Source organism: Vicia villosa, unplaced genomic scaffold (assembly GCF_029867415.1).
Source record: "Vicia villosa cultivar HV-30 ecotype Madison, WI unplaced genomic scaffold, Vvil1.0 ctg.002570F_1_1, whole genome shotgun sequence".
Classification (NCBI taxonomy): domain Eukaryota; kingdom Viridiplantae; phylum Streptophyta; class Magnoliopsida; order Fabales; family Fabaceae; genus Vicia; species Vicia villosa.
This window is the reverse complement of record NW_026705972.1, coordinates 69,585-83,544: the sequence shown is the minus strand read 5'-3', so window position 1 is coordinate 83,544 and position 13,960 is coordinate 69,585. Positions and strand designations below refer to the sequence as shown.

General features: G+C 35.4%; 3 protein-coding genes and 1 long non-coding RNA gene across 4 annotated transcripts; 1 reads left to right on the top strand and 3 right to left on the bottom strand.

The window, feature by feature from the left end:
• Positions 1-7,361: 7,361 nt before the first annotated feature.
• LOC131639248 (uncharacterized) lies at positions 7,362-8,205 on the top strand. The gene is made up of 2 exons (XM_058909747.1): positions 7,362-7,484; positions 7,573-8,205. The coding sequence occupies exons 1-2, from the start codon at positions 7,374-7,376 to the stop codon at positions 7,831-7,833; spliced, it is 372 nt and encodes a 123-aa protein (XP_058765730.1). The 5' UTR covers positions 7,362-7,373; the 3' UTR covers positions 7,834-8,205.
• Positions 8,206-8,510: 305 nt separating this feature from the next.
• On the bottom strand, positions 8,511-9,138 carry LOC131639259 (uncharacterized). The gene is made up of 2 exons (XM_058909755.1): positions 9,013-9,138; positions 8,511-8,913 (listed from the first exon to the last, which is right to left on the bottom strand). The coding sequence occupies exons 1-2, from the start codon at positions 9,106-9,108 to the stop codon at positions 8,671-8,673; spliced, it is 339 nt and encodes a 112-aa protein (XP_058765738.1). The 5' UTR covers positions 9,109-9,138; the 3' UTR covers positions 8,511-8,670.
• A 24-nt stretch (positions 9,139-9,162) lies between these two features.
• Positions 9,163-10,195, bottom strand: LOC131639258 (uncharacterized). The gene is made up of 3 exons (XR_009294911.1): positions 10,141-10,195; positions 9,694-10,045; positions 9,163-9,211 (listed from the first exon to the last, which is right to left on the bottom strand). It is a non-coding gene; the product is annotated as an uncharacterized LOC131639258 (long non-coding RNA).
• Positions 10,196-10,631: 436 nt separating this feature from the next.
• On the bottom strand, positions 10,632-13,328 carry LOC131639237 (protein FAR1-RELATED SEQUENCE 5-like). Its single transcript, XM_058909734.1, has 2 exons — positions 12,937-13,328; positions 10,632-12,552 (listed from the first exon to the last, which is right to left on the bottom strand). The coding sequence occupies exon 2, from the start codon at positions 12,543-12,545 to the stop codon at positions 10,632-10,634; it is 1,914 nt and encodes a 637-aa protein (XP_058765717.1). The 5' UTR covers positions 12,546-12,552; positions 12,937-13,328.
• Positions 13,329-13,960: the final 632 nt, after the last annotated feature.

Sequence of the window (13,960 nt, the reverse complement as noted above, 5' to 3'; positions counted from 1 at the left end):
CCAAGCAAACATCCGGGTTGATTGTTAAGGTAGTAATCAAGGTCATCCAAATCATCAGGCGTACAGAACAGATTCCTATTAATCCTTGAATATTGTTCTGCATGCAGCATTCCAGTCACCTCTTTTTTACTCTTGAACTTCGGAGGGGCTGATGTTGTGCCCAAACACAGTGTACGTTTCGACTGGCAACATTTCCTCTCCGTGGCTGATTTTTTTTTAGGCAGCTTGTTACGATCCACCTTGGGTGTTGAAGCGGTGGAATCGTAATCTGTTGTGTTGGGGTCGTCATGAAACTCGGAGTTAGTAGTATGGTGACTACAAAAACCGTTTAAGAAACCAGATTAGTAATGGTAAGAAAAAGATTAATAAAGTAATGGGAAGGTTTTATAACCAGTTTGTGATCTTTGAAGAAAGATTTAGAAATAGTTTTAAAAAATTAACTGCTTCCTTATGTAACAGTAACTGATTCAGGTTTATCTACTTATTAACAGTTTCTTTAAAGCATGTTTACAGGATAATGATGGACTTAGTAGAAAATTAAAAACAAAACAAGAGTTACTATTTACCTTGATGAAATCACGATAATCTCAGATTTGTAGTTTTTTCTTCTGGTCTCAGAGAACTCCTCTGTCATTTGAATGGAATGAGTAGAAGTTGTTGTTGTATTCCTTCTACTCCTTCTACGTGGGGTGCCCATTGTTAATGGAGAATTTTGAGTCATCTTGTCAGATTGCTTTTGATTGTTTTGTATAATAGTTCAAGAGGCACACAGTAGTTGTGAAGTTGTAAGTTTTTAATAGAGTGCATGCTTAACTTATAGGGATATTACTAAGCAGCCTGTACATGTAGGTAATCATGATTGTGCCTAAAATACCATGCCTAACCAATAGCATTTATTTCACCTTTTCTGTTTTTGCATGCACTTGAAAAACCAACCTTTCGGTTCACAAGAAAAGTTGTAAAAAAGTTTAAATCTGTCTTTTCTACGCTTTCAGTTTTAAAAACGCAGTTGAAAATATAAAATGAACAAAAGGTCTGGGAGGGATCGAACCCCAGACCTTGGAGAAGAGAGGAGACTAAGTGCAGGTGCTGGACCACTAGGGCAAACGATGTATTCATTTGTTCACACGCATTCCACTTATAATATATAAACAATGCATTGTTTTTTATATGCAGCAAAGAGTAACACCTCTCAATTAAAAAATCACTAACCCACTAGCAATAGAAACTAACTCAAAAGCCAAAGCCACTATCCCACTAACAAATAATAAAACTACCTCATACAATGTTTTAAAATGTTGTTCTATTGCACATTTTGCTACACCTAAACTCACATGTGTGCTCATGTTATTTAAGACCCCGTTGATGTATTTGAAAAATAAAATGAACAAAAGGTCTGGGAGGGAATCGAACCCCAGACCTTGGAGAAGAGAGGAGACTAAGTGCAAGAGGTGAACCACTAGGGCAAACGATGTATTCATTTATTCACACGCATTCCACTTATAATATATAAATAAGGCTTCGTTTTTTATATGCAACCAAGAGTAACACCAACACCCCCAATGATTCCTAATAAATAGAACTTGACTTGTTGACCCACCAATAATATTGAGACAAGTATCATTAGTTTTGGTCATAAGTATCATTAGTTTTGGTCATATAATTCATCTAAAACTTTAAAATGGACCCCACAAAAAATAAGTGTTTTTCAAAAATAGATAGATTTAGTCATTTGGTATATACTTGTTGAATTAGATGGTAGATGTTGGTCTAAAGTTCAACCTTCAATATTAGAGTTTTTTTTTTGTATTTTTAAAAAATACAAATTGTAAGCAAGTAGATGATATTTATAGATTAAAACTTGTATTAAAATAAAAAATATACATATATTTTCAAATTAATAGATATATTTATTTTTTATTTATTTTTTAAATAAATCCAAATTAATATCATGAAATTTTTTGAAATATGAAAAATTAAAATTAACTATACACATAAAACAAATTTTAGATATATTAATAGATAAAATAGACAAATAAACTACATTACAAGTATTCTTTTAAAACCTGAAATATTCAATATGAGTGCTTATGTTTTACAAGTATTTCAGCACCCAACATAACATTCAGTTTACAAAAAAAAACTGAGTATTCTGCAACAATTCATTCACGACGGCAGTAGCAGTATCGATTGAAGATGCAAATAAACCCTAATTTCACCCTTACTTTTTATGCAAACTGACTTTCCTCTGTTTTTATTTTTTTAATTTTCATTGTTTTGATGTTCCAAAACACACAAACAGGAAAAATAGTTTTTCATTAATGGCAAAGTGGATTTATTTTCTAAATTATTATCTTATTAATTTTTAATTAATTTTATTCACAAAGTTATTTTCTTATTAATTATTAATTTTCTAAATTATTAATTATTAATTATTGATTATTTTCAAAAAGTTATTTTCTTATTAATTTTTTTCACACAAATAACCATCATCAGTTGATTCCCTGACATGGTTAACACCCAGTTGACCATCACCTGCTCATCCGTAACATGGTTAACACACAGTTGACCATCATATGTTGAATCCCTGACATGGTTAACACACAGTTGACCATCATTTATTCATCTGTAACATGGGTAACACACAGTTGACCATCATCTGTTGAATCCCTGACATGGTTAACACAAATTCGACCATCATATGTTGAATCCCCGACATGGTTAACAAACAGTCGACCATCATCGGTTCATCTGTAACATGGTTAACATACAGTCAACCATCATTTATTCATCTTTTACATGGTTAACACACAGTCGACCATCATCTGTTCATTTATAACATGGTTAACACCCAGTTGACCATCACCTGTTCATCCGTAACATGGTTAACACACAGTCGACCATCATCTGTTCATTTATAACATGGTTAACACACAGTGGACCATCATCTGTTCATTTATAACATGGTTAACACACAGTCGACCATCATCTGTTCATCTGTAACATGGTTAACACCCAGTCGACCATCATCAGTTCATCTGTAACATGGTTAACAAACAGTTGACCATCATCAGTTCATCTGTAACATGGTTAACACACAGTGAACCATCATCAGTTGAATCCCCGACATGGTTAACACACAGTCGACCATCATCTGTTCATTTATAACATGGTTAACACACATTCGACCATCATCAGTTGATTCCCTGACATGGTTAACACACAGTTGACCATCATCAGTTGATTCCCTAACATGGTTAACACACAGTCGACTATCATCTGTTCATTTATAACATGGTTAACACACAGTCGACCATCATCGGTTCATCTGTAACATGGTTAACATACAGTCGACCATCATTTATTCATCTTTTACATGGTTAACACACAGTCGACCATCATCTGTTCATTTATAACATGGTTAATACCCAGTCGACCATCATTTATTCATCTGTAACATGGTTAAGAAACAGTTGACCATCATCAGTTCATCTGTAACATGGTTAACACCCAGTCGACCATCATCAGTTCATCTGTAACATGGTTAACACACAGTCAAACATCATATGTTGAATCCCCGACATGGTTAACACCCAGTTGACCATCATCAGTTCATCTTTAACGTGGTTAACACACAGTCGACCATCATCTGTTCAATCCCCGACATGGTTAACACCCAGTTGACCATCATCAGTTCATCTGTAACATGGTTAACACACAGTCGACCATCATCTGTTCATTTATAACATGGTTAACACACAGTCGACCATCATCGGTTCATCTGTAACATGCTTAACATACAGTCGACCATCATTTATTCATCTTTTACGTGGTTAACACACAGTCGACCATCATTTATTCATCTTTTACGTGGTTAACACACAGTCGACCATCATCTGTTCAATCCCCGACATGGTTAACACCCAGTTGACCATCATCAGTTCATCTGTAACATGGTTAACACACAGTCGACCATCATCTGTTCAATCCCCGACATGGTTAACATACAGTCGACCATCATTTATTCATCTGTAACATGGTTAACACACAGTTGACCATCATCAGTTGATTCCCTGACATGGTTAACACACAGTTGACCATCATCTGTTGAATCCCCGACATGGTTAATACACAGTCGACCATCATCTGTTCATCTGTAACATGGTTAACAAACAGTCGACCAGCATTTGTTCAATCCCCGACATGGTTAACACACAGTCGACCATCATCAGTTCATCTGTAACATGGCTAACACATAGTTGACCATCATCAGTTGATTCCCTGACATGGTTAACACAAAGTCGACCATCATCTGTTGAATCCCTGACATGGTTAACACACAGTGAACCATCATCAGTTCATTTGTAACATGGTTAACAAACAGTCGACCATCATCAGTTCATCTGTAACATGGTTAACACACAGTCGACCATCATCAGTTCATCTGTAACATGGTTAACACACAGTCGACCATCATCTGTTCATCTGTAAAATTAGTCCCTATTCCTGACTTTTTTTCAATAGAAAACTAAAAAGGGGGACCAAAATCGTTGTTTTAAAAACAGGTGGACTAAAATCGAAAAAAATACAAAATAGGGGGACCAAAGTTACAATTAAAGCATCGAATCCACAGTACTTAAAAACTTCTCAATAGATTGGATTTATTTATGTGGTCCAATTCTCTCAATATAAAGTGGATAGCTTTGATCAATTTGGGTAAAATATAGATCTCATGCACGGTTGTGATCATTTTGTCACTAATAGATATCAACCGGTGATTTAATTTGGACGGCTGATTATATACTCCCTCAACATCCATCGCTGGACCCTATTATACCACTTTAATGTTGGCCACTTTAAATGGAGTTCGAGAATGTTACGTTTTGAAACCCTCTCATCCCAAATCCCTTTTCCATTAAACCATGTCATCTTCATATGTTGCAAACTCCGAAGTGTCCCAAATCCCCCAAATCCCTGAATGTGGTTGCAATAATCCAATGAAGTTGTTTATATCCAACTCAAGAAATAACCCTAAAAGGAGATATTGGAAATGTGCAAATGTGGAGGTGAGTTTGATTGGAAAATATGCTATACGATTTCGTCTTTTATAATCTGTATTATAAAATGGACTTGGTTAATTTATTAGTGAATATGGTTAATTATGATGTTTTTTAGGCAAGGCGATGTTGTAGTTTGTTCATTTGGGATGATGAACTTGATGGTCGACCTCCATATGATCGGAAAATAACCATGGATGCAAGAAATGTAATTCTGGATTCGCACGACGACGCAACAACACACAGTGGGTCAATATGTTGCAGCTGCTCAGAGCTTTTGAAGGATTTGCATTGCTTTGTTAAAGAACTTCGAGACAGGAGAGGAGAGCAGATGGAGATGAAACTGCAAAATGAAGGGAAAATGTCCAAGATTTTTAAGACTTTGTTTTTTTTTTCTTGGATTATTATTGTCATTGCATATTTTAAAATGTCTGATTAATTTATCTAATGTAATTTCTGGAACAATAACCTAATCTATGGTTTTTAATTTCTAGGTTTATGTTTAAGTTACCAATGATCTAACTTATTTATTATTTTTTTAAGAAAAGAAAACTGATAATGGAAAATGAATACCTGTGTTTGTTTTTAATAAGAAAATGATAATCTTGATTAATTTTAAGTATTTAATATATTGAAAAAACATATCACGCCTATGACAAAGGATTCGATATATCATTACTTGGTAAACGTAACATTGCAACTTTTCATCTGACCGAAGATTTGGTATATCATTAGTTGGTAAAGGTAACATTGCATGCTTACTGTTCGGTTTTTAATCTCTCTTTCTTTTGCATTCTCTCTCACCGTTTAGCTGTCGTTCTTTGCGTAACATCCACTCCAACAACAACACTCGATTTCAGACAACATCATGTCTTCTTCAGATAGGTTAGTATCTGTTCTCTTCATTTTTAATTCATCTCTGCTTTTCTGATATCCAAATCGACAGGGTTTTTGAATACCGCGCAAATTTGCTGATTTAAATATCATAGATTTTACATACTTTAGGGTTTTTGATACAATCTTCAGGATTTTATAAACAATGTGTGTTGCATGTTATAATGTTGCAGAGCTGATAAACTCAATCTTCAACATTTTGATGAAAAGAAACTTCAACAGATGTACCTATGTCATAAGTTGTATTTGAAAAAACGATTGCTCCAGAAAAAAAAGATCAGGAAATTTTATAGCTACGAAGAATTTTGTAAACAGTTGGTAGAAGTGTGTAATCTTCGAGCAAAATACGTTCCTGATCCACCAAAGGAACCTGCCAAGGAGCTCATTCAAAGTGCTCCAGTCAATACTGGTGTTGATGCAAGAAAAAGTTACCATGCATCTGTTTACAGAGCCTCTCTCCAAAATGATGCATCCAGGAGGTAACTCTGAAGTGTGTTTTATGAATATGAACATGTATTTTACCATAAAAACCTGTATGATTAGAGAGCAAGTAAGATAATAACGTTTCTTTACTTCATTGGACCATTTGTAGGAGTAATAAACACAGTAAGGTGTCGGGAATAGCGAAGGGAAAGGGTGAAGCTGGCGAGGGTGGTTCCAGACAACATTGTGTGCAAGAGGTTACCAGTTCTACGATCAACGACAGGCTCTCCGTGGAGGTGGAAGTGTGTAATCTTCGAGCAAAATACAGACTTGATCCACTAAAGGAACCTGCCAAGGAGCTCATTCAAAGTGCTCCAGTCAATACTGGTGTCGATTCAAGAAAAAGCTACCATGCATCTGTTTACAGGGCCTCTCTCCAATCATCTGCATCCAGGAGGTAAATCTGAAGTGTGTTTTATGAATATGAACACGTATTTTACCATAAAAACCTATATGATTAGGGAGCAAGTATGATACTAACGTTTCTTTACTTGATTGGACCATGGGTAGGAGTAATAAACATAGTAAGGTGTCGGGAAAAGCGAAGGGAAAGGGTGTAGCTGGCGAGGGGGTTTCCAGACAACGTTGTGTGCAAGAGGTTACCAGGTCTACGATCAACGACAGGCTCTCCGTGGAGAAAGGAAAGAATAAACTTTGGCAGAACGAAGATAGGTTAATTCGTCCGACCCAAGGTGTGGTGATCAATGAGGGCATGGAAGGCAAACGCAAGAGAGGAGGTCATCGCGAAGTTGATGCCGGAGGTAACGGGAAACTAAAGGGTAAGGCTATAGGTTCTTCGGAAGCCCCCGATGCTCAAAGCGTCGACTATGAATTCACAAGTATATCATCCAACAACAATAGGTAAATCTATTTTGAACGTATATTATATTGAAATAAGTTGCTTCGATGTTGAGTTGGAAGTTTCTAAACAAAGTTTATATGATGTTTTGGCTTTGGTACAGGGTGTACACTACGATCATTGTGAATCAGGATGAAGAGTATTGGGTTAGAGAAGTGTTTGATGCAAAGAAGATGCGCAAGAATGTGATGGTATGTCTTGTTTTTATTTGATTTCCTATAACAGCAGAAGTCAGTTGTTTATTTTAAAGAATCTGACATTCTGTGAAAACCTTTGCAGCAATTTCCAGCAAATGTGATTGATAGTTGCCTTCTCCGCCAAATTTCAAACATTGTTTTACTTGACTGTGATAAGGGTGAACCATACTACTGTGAGATAAAGAAGAGGGAAGAGAAGAAGGAAACATATCTGTGTGGGGCGTGGTTTGATTACGTAAGGAAAGCTGATTTGAAGGTCGGTGACAAACTCCATTTTGTCATCCGATACCCACCGGTGGAGGAAATATTGGTATATGTTGAGCGTAGGGCTGCAACCCCATAGGGGCACCGAGGAGGATCATAGTTGCAATGGTTTTTTTGAAAGTTACTATTTGTAATATTATAATTTTATATTGTAAACAATTATGGAAGTTTATTAAGTTTTATTTATAATGTTCCAGATACAATGTTAGTTGTGATGTGAAGTGAAGTATATTGGGTATTTTGTATGTGTTTGTTAAGTTTTAATGTAAGTGATTGTTATTGCTGGGAAATTTTATGGTTGACCCCAGTTTATTAAGATTGGGCCCTTTTTGTGGTTGTATTAATCATAGCACATTTTGTTGTTTATCTGCATGATTTATATACTTTTTATATCAAAAAGTATTTGTACGGAGTAAGGATCCATGCAAAAACCCATGCAATGCTCAAAATTCAGGGGGTGCAAAAATGAAAAAGCATGAATATGCAAAGTATTTTCCGGATTAAGGTTTCTGTTACTAATGACCTAATTTATGGTTGTTGTTGTTCACGTTTCTGTTCCTAATGACCTAATTTATGGTTGTTGTTGTTGTTTATGCTTTTGTTACTAATGCCTTGATTTATCAGAAAACAAATTATTCATTTATAGAAAAAAGAAACTTCTCATCTGAAATATTTGTAGTGAGTAAACTGCTAACTGAATGATGCAAAATGCTAAGATTTAATTTAATATTATACACAAGAGATACAATACTTCATTACACTGCAAACGTACATAATGAAACTCAACATTTGATTCATTTCAACACCAAAACAGACAACATCAAAACAAACTACATACCAACTACTTAACAAAACATCAAAGAAAATTACTTTCCATCTTCAACCAAGTTTAATTATACGCCTAAAATTATTCGTATTACATCATAAAACGAACAAACATTCTTGTAGGAGGATCTGCCACAGTGCACTCAAGAACATCACCAGCCCTCAGACGAGTTGCTTTAACATACTCATACCAACCTAAGCAAAGATATCTCTCCCCTGGCCTCCTACCAGTCTTCAACACACATGGGTAAACAGCATCGGTATGAACATCGACAATGTCTATCTCAGTTTGCAACGGCAATAACCAATTGGCAGCAACATTAGATGGAAAGTGCTGCATTTTATATATGTTTCATAGCACAAAATCATTATCAATACATGCATATCTAACATACCAACATGTCGATTAAAATAACCGGTCCAGATTACTTACGAAAACATTCTTTCCTCTTACACAAGCAGCAGTGACACGATAATTGAATGAAATGCCATTTTCTTCAACCACGGGATCACCGAAATTTTCATCCATCTCTTCTTCACCTTCATCACTTTCAATGTCACTGAGATCAACATTCTGTTCAACCTCATCGTAAACGTAATTACCTAAATACTCAGCCCATTGTTCATCCATCCTTCAAAAAGATAAACATGCAACTATTAAAATTACAAAGCAAACAATGAAATTATACGTAAACGCAAATATGTAAGCAAATGATAAACATAATTACGTATCACTTGAAGTCACTGAGTGGGATTCACCACTGGACATTTCTCAAGAGCAAGAACACTTAACAATTCACTTTTATAACAAGATTTTTTTCCTTATGTTATTTTTTCCTCTCTTGGTGGTACTACTACTATATATATTGGAAAAATTATATAGGTATAGTTACACCTAACCTAAACCTCATTCAATGGCATTAACTTTAGGTGAAAAAAAATATTAATGCATGATGGTAATATAACCACTACTGCACTCATAGAATTAGGTGACTGACAGTAGAACTTATAAACTGTATCAGTGTTGATTTGACTCCACTGAACTTACAAACTATATGCTATGACACAAAAAACCTATATAGATGCATGTATTCTAACCTAAACCTTGTCATACCACTAAAAATCACCTCCAAAGTCATGCCTGGTCAAATTACAGCTACTTATTTGCTCGTTCAAGTACCACCATTGTTCATCAGTCGTTGTGGCCTACCGAAACACGAACCCGAATTTTCCGCAACTGTCGTTGGATATAGTGGGATTAACGGTTGTACATGCATTGGATGCAACATCGGTTGTACCGCTGGCAACACGGGTTGCAATCCATACATTGCAGGCATGGGTATGCTTGTGCTTCCAACTTCCGCACGAGAAGTCGCTGTCACATTCGCGCCACGAGAGTTCGGTGGTTCTGTACATTTATTTTGCACACTACTTCCACCAATGCGACCTCTTTTTCCATTCTTGTTCTGTTTTAACAAACAAATTATTCTTGTGATACAAATAATAACACGTTATAATTAATACAGCATATCAGAGCTTGTATTAAAAAAAAACATAATACCTTCACAACCTGGCTGAATGAATCAGTTACTGGCCGCGACGTCATACCAACATTTCGTTCAGATGGCGCGTTTTCCGCAACCTGCAAATTATACAACAGAAACTACTATGTTTATCAAAAGAGCAACAGATTGACTCAAACGAACAGAATATAGCTTTCGAAATTACCGAACAACTCCTTGCATTATGAGTTCTACTGTTGCATTTAGAACATCGCCTAATAGATTTTATGTCATTCTTTCTTTTCTTTGGAGCACCTTTGCTATTCACAATATTTGGATCACCTACAACTGAGTTCGATGCCAAAATAGGATCGTCCGTACTGCAATACTTTTTGTGTAACTTCAGAATGTCACCCATTATTTCCCCATAAACACCTTCCCTTTTTGAAGCTTCATTGCAAAAGGCAGTAAATGCAGAACAATATGCACCAAACCGAGCTAGCTCAATCATTTTAGAATCATCAGAACCATTACAATTCATGTTCAAGTACTAAATTTTTGCATCCTTCGTCCATCTCGACAAAATCAAACCGGTGGGAATGAGACTAACATGTTCTTCCTTCATGACACCAAACATATGAGAACATGGAATCCCATGAGAATCCCATAACCTACACTCACATTGAAGTGTTTCACCATCATACACAACCTCTACGTCATAGTTATCACAACAATATTTTGTAAATCGATAAGTCTTAAATCCGTTGCGAATTAACTTTTCCTTAACAATCAATGATCCAGCCTTCACTATTTCATCTCTGACTTCCTTGAAAATCTCCATAGTATAAACATTCGCAGCATGGCTCTCAAGGGCACGCAGTTGAGTAGTCATCACAGGTTCTGAAAACTTTGATTTATAATCGGCAATCAGTTCATTGTTTCTATAAGATCTCATAGCCTGATCAAAATTGTGCATAAATTCAAAAATGCAGCCTTTCTTCCTGACATAACTCTTGATGACTGCATTGACGGCTTCACATTGAGACGTAGTTCTTATACGTCCAAAAAACTTCTCACGTAGATATGCAGTTGCCCATAGTGACCTGTTCTCGTACGTTTTTGCAACCCAAGGATTTCCTTCAAGTCCGTTTTCTTTAATTATTTTTGACCAAAACTCTTCAAATTGATCCTTTGTAAAATTAGAGTACATGGCTTTTTGAAAATCTTTCAAAAATGCCGAGTTCTTTACATTCTCAGACGCATTCTTGTTCAAATGCCAAGCGCATAAACGATGTGTCGCATCCGGAAACACCTGTTTTATAGATTCCCTCATCGCCCCATCTCCGTCTGTTACAACTGCTGCTGGGTATCTATTTTCCATGCACTCTAAAAAACACTCCAACAACCACTTATACGTCTCTGTCGTTTCATCTGACACCAACGCAGCACCAAAAATAACTGTCTGAGAGTGGTGGTTACACCCTGAAAATATAACCAATGGGTAGTTGTATTTGTTCTTCTTGTAAGTCGTGTCGAACGCAATCACATCGCCAAAACAAAAATAGTCAGATCTACTGCTTCCATCAGCCCAAAAAAGAGACTTCATTCGTCCATCCATGTCTACGGCATATTTACCATATAACATGGGATCAGTAGATGACTTCACAGTTAGATAATTTATAGCAGCGGCAACGTCACCATCTTTAATATTAGCACGCATTTTACTATCAAAATAATTGTACAGATCCTTCTTTGTAAACCCAACACGATCGTGTCCACCCTTCTGAGCAACCATGTACCCCATTATATGACAAGTTCTAATTCCATTTGACTGTAGACCGTCAATTTGAGCTCTATCTGCTGCAGTAATCTCACGATAAATGGGGTGTAAGTGGACAAACCTAGATGGTGTTAATTCATGGTTGTGAGCCTCTTCAAAACATGTCACTACATAACTATCCTTCTGGGGGTTGTAATGCACACGAAGCCTAGCGGGACAATTAGTGCGGGTCGTAGGTCTGTGTTCTCTTTTTCTATCAAGCCTCCTTAAGTGTTTTGTATCTCTTAGACCGTGTTTATTGCATACAAACTGCCTCATTATAATTGTTTGTCCATCCTCAGTCGATCTTGTCCTAACATCACTTTTCCTAATGGCAAACCCTTTACATTTAGCATACTTGAAATAAAACACATTAGCTTCATCAACTGTACCGAATTCCATAGCACGAATTTCATCAGCAGTAAGGGCATTAATTTTCACTGTTCTATCACCTACAACTGCATCAAATTCAACAAATTTTTCACCGTGACTATCACCATCGCCATCGCCATCACCATCACTTGAACCTTGGTACGCACTGGACACCGAATTACTGTCATCCCGACCATTGTCGGATTCAGAATCAGATGTACCACTGTCACGGCATCGATAGTCGTACGAATCATAATGGTCGGTGTTTTTCATGGTAAACCTGAATTAACACATTTGTTAACACACCAAAAATCAACATAAATCACAGTACCTAATTTCCTATTCAAATCAAAGATACTTAACATAATTGAAATTTCCAAATCATCAAATAGGAAACCCATGTACAGAAAACAATTTCAAGCATCAATCACAATTCCTTATTACGTTATTAAATCAATCGACCTGATTCAAAGGTACCCACCAAAATTAAAATTTCGTAATCATCAAATATAAATCCCATGTAAATAAAACAAATTCAATCATAAACCCTAATTCCCAATCCTAAACCCTAATTCCCAATTTGAAATCAGTAAATCTTAACTATTCAAACAAATATAACAACCATTTTATCATTTACCTTTGCAGCAGCGTGCTCAATACGAACCTGTGAATGGGACGCTTACTGTTGTGTTGAGTTTGCAGTGTTTGGAAAAAATGCCAAGATGAGACGATAACTGTTGCGTTGAGTTTGTAGTTGGGAAAAAATGCCAAGATGAGATGATGGATGAAGAATTTTTATTTTCAATTTCTGTTCACGATGATGAAGTGAGGGAGATGGAGATGAGTTGATTAATTTGTTGAGTTGATTAATTTGTTGAGTTGATTAATTTGTTTTAATTTAATTGATTTTGTCTATAAAAATATTACATTTTAAAAACAATATTAATATGTTAGGGACTAAGTTGCAATATATAAACTATAAAATTACCACAGTAAGTGTCAATAAGGTCATTTAATGCTTCAGTCCACTGTGGCACTATTAGGGCTTAGGGCTTAATTCTGATTGGTCAGATAGTGACTTCACCACTGAAGTCAAACGGGCGAATGCACCGTAGAATTTCCCTAATTATTAACTAGATTAAATGTGAGGCTGTAAATTAGTTTTTATTCATTTCATAATGAATTTTAATCATATTAAGTATTTATTAAGAATGATTAATAAATTTTATATTTTAATAATTTTCTGTGAATTATGATTGCGAAAACAATATGAATTAATCAAATATAAAGAAACATTTTAAAATAAAAAAAATACTCTACCATTTAACTTTTTTAAAATAGAAATAAACTAAAACTATTTAGAGACACTTTATTAAAATTATATATCAAAGTTTCTTTTCTTTAATTTTTTTAGTTAAAAATATATCAGTTATAGAGAAAAAGATAATAAAGTTTAAGTTTCGGTCCTTAATTTTTTTTTTTCAAATCCTTATATATTACTTTCTTATTAGCATTGGTCCATGACGTTAAAATGACTTAATATATTATATAGAATATATTATATAGAATTTGTGGCACTAATGAAAGTGAGTTGTCAGCATGAAGATTTGCATCTTATGATTTATATAGAGAATACTTCACAATTTTTTTTAAGGAAGCATCTTGGCTTCTTCTCTTCCAAAATTAAA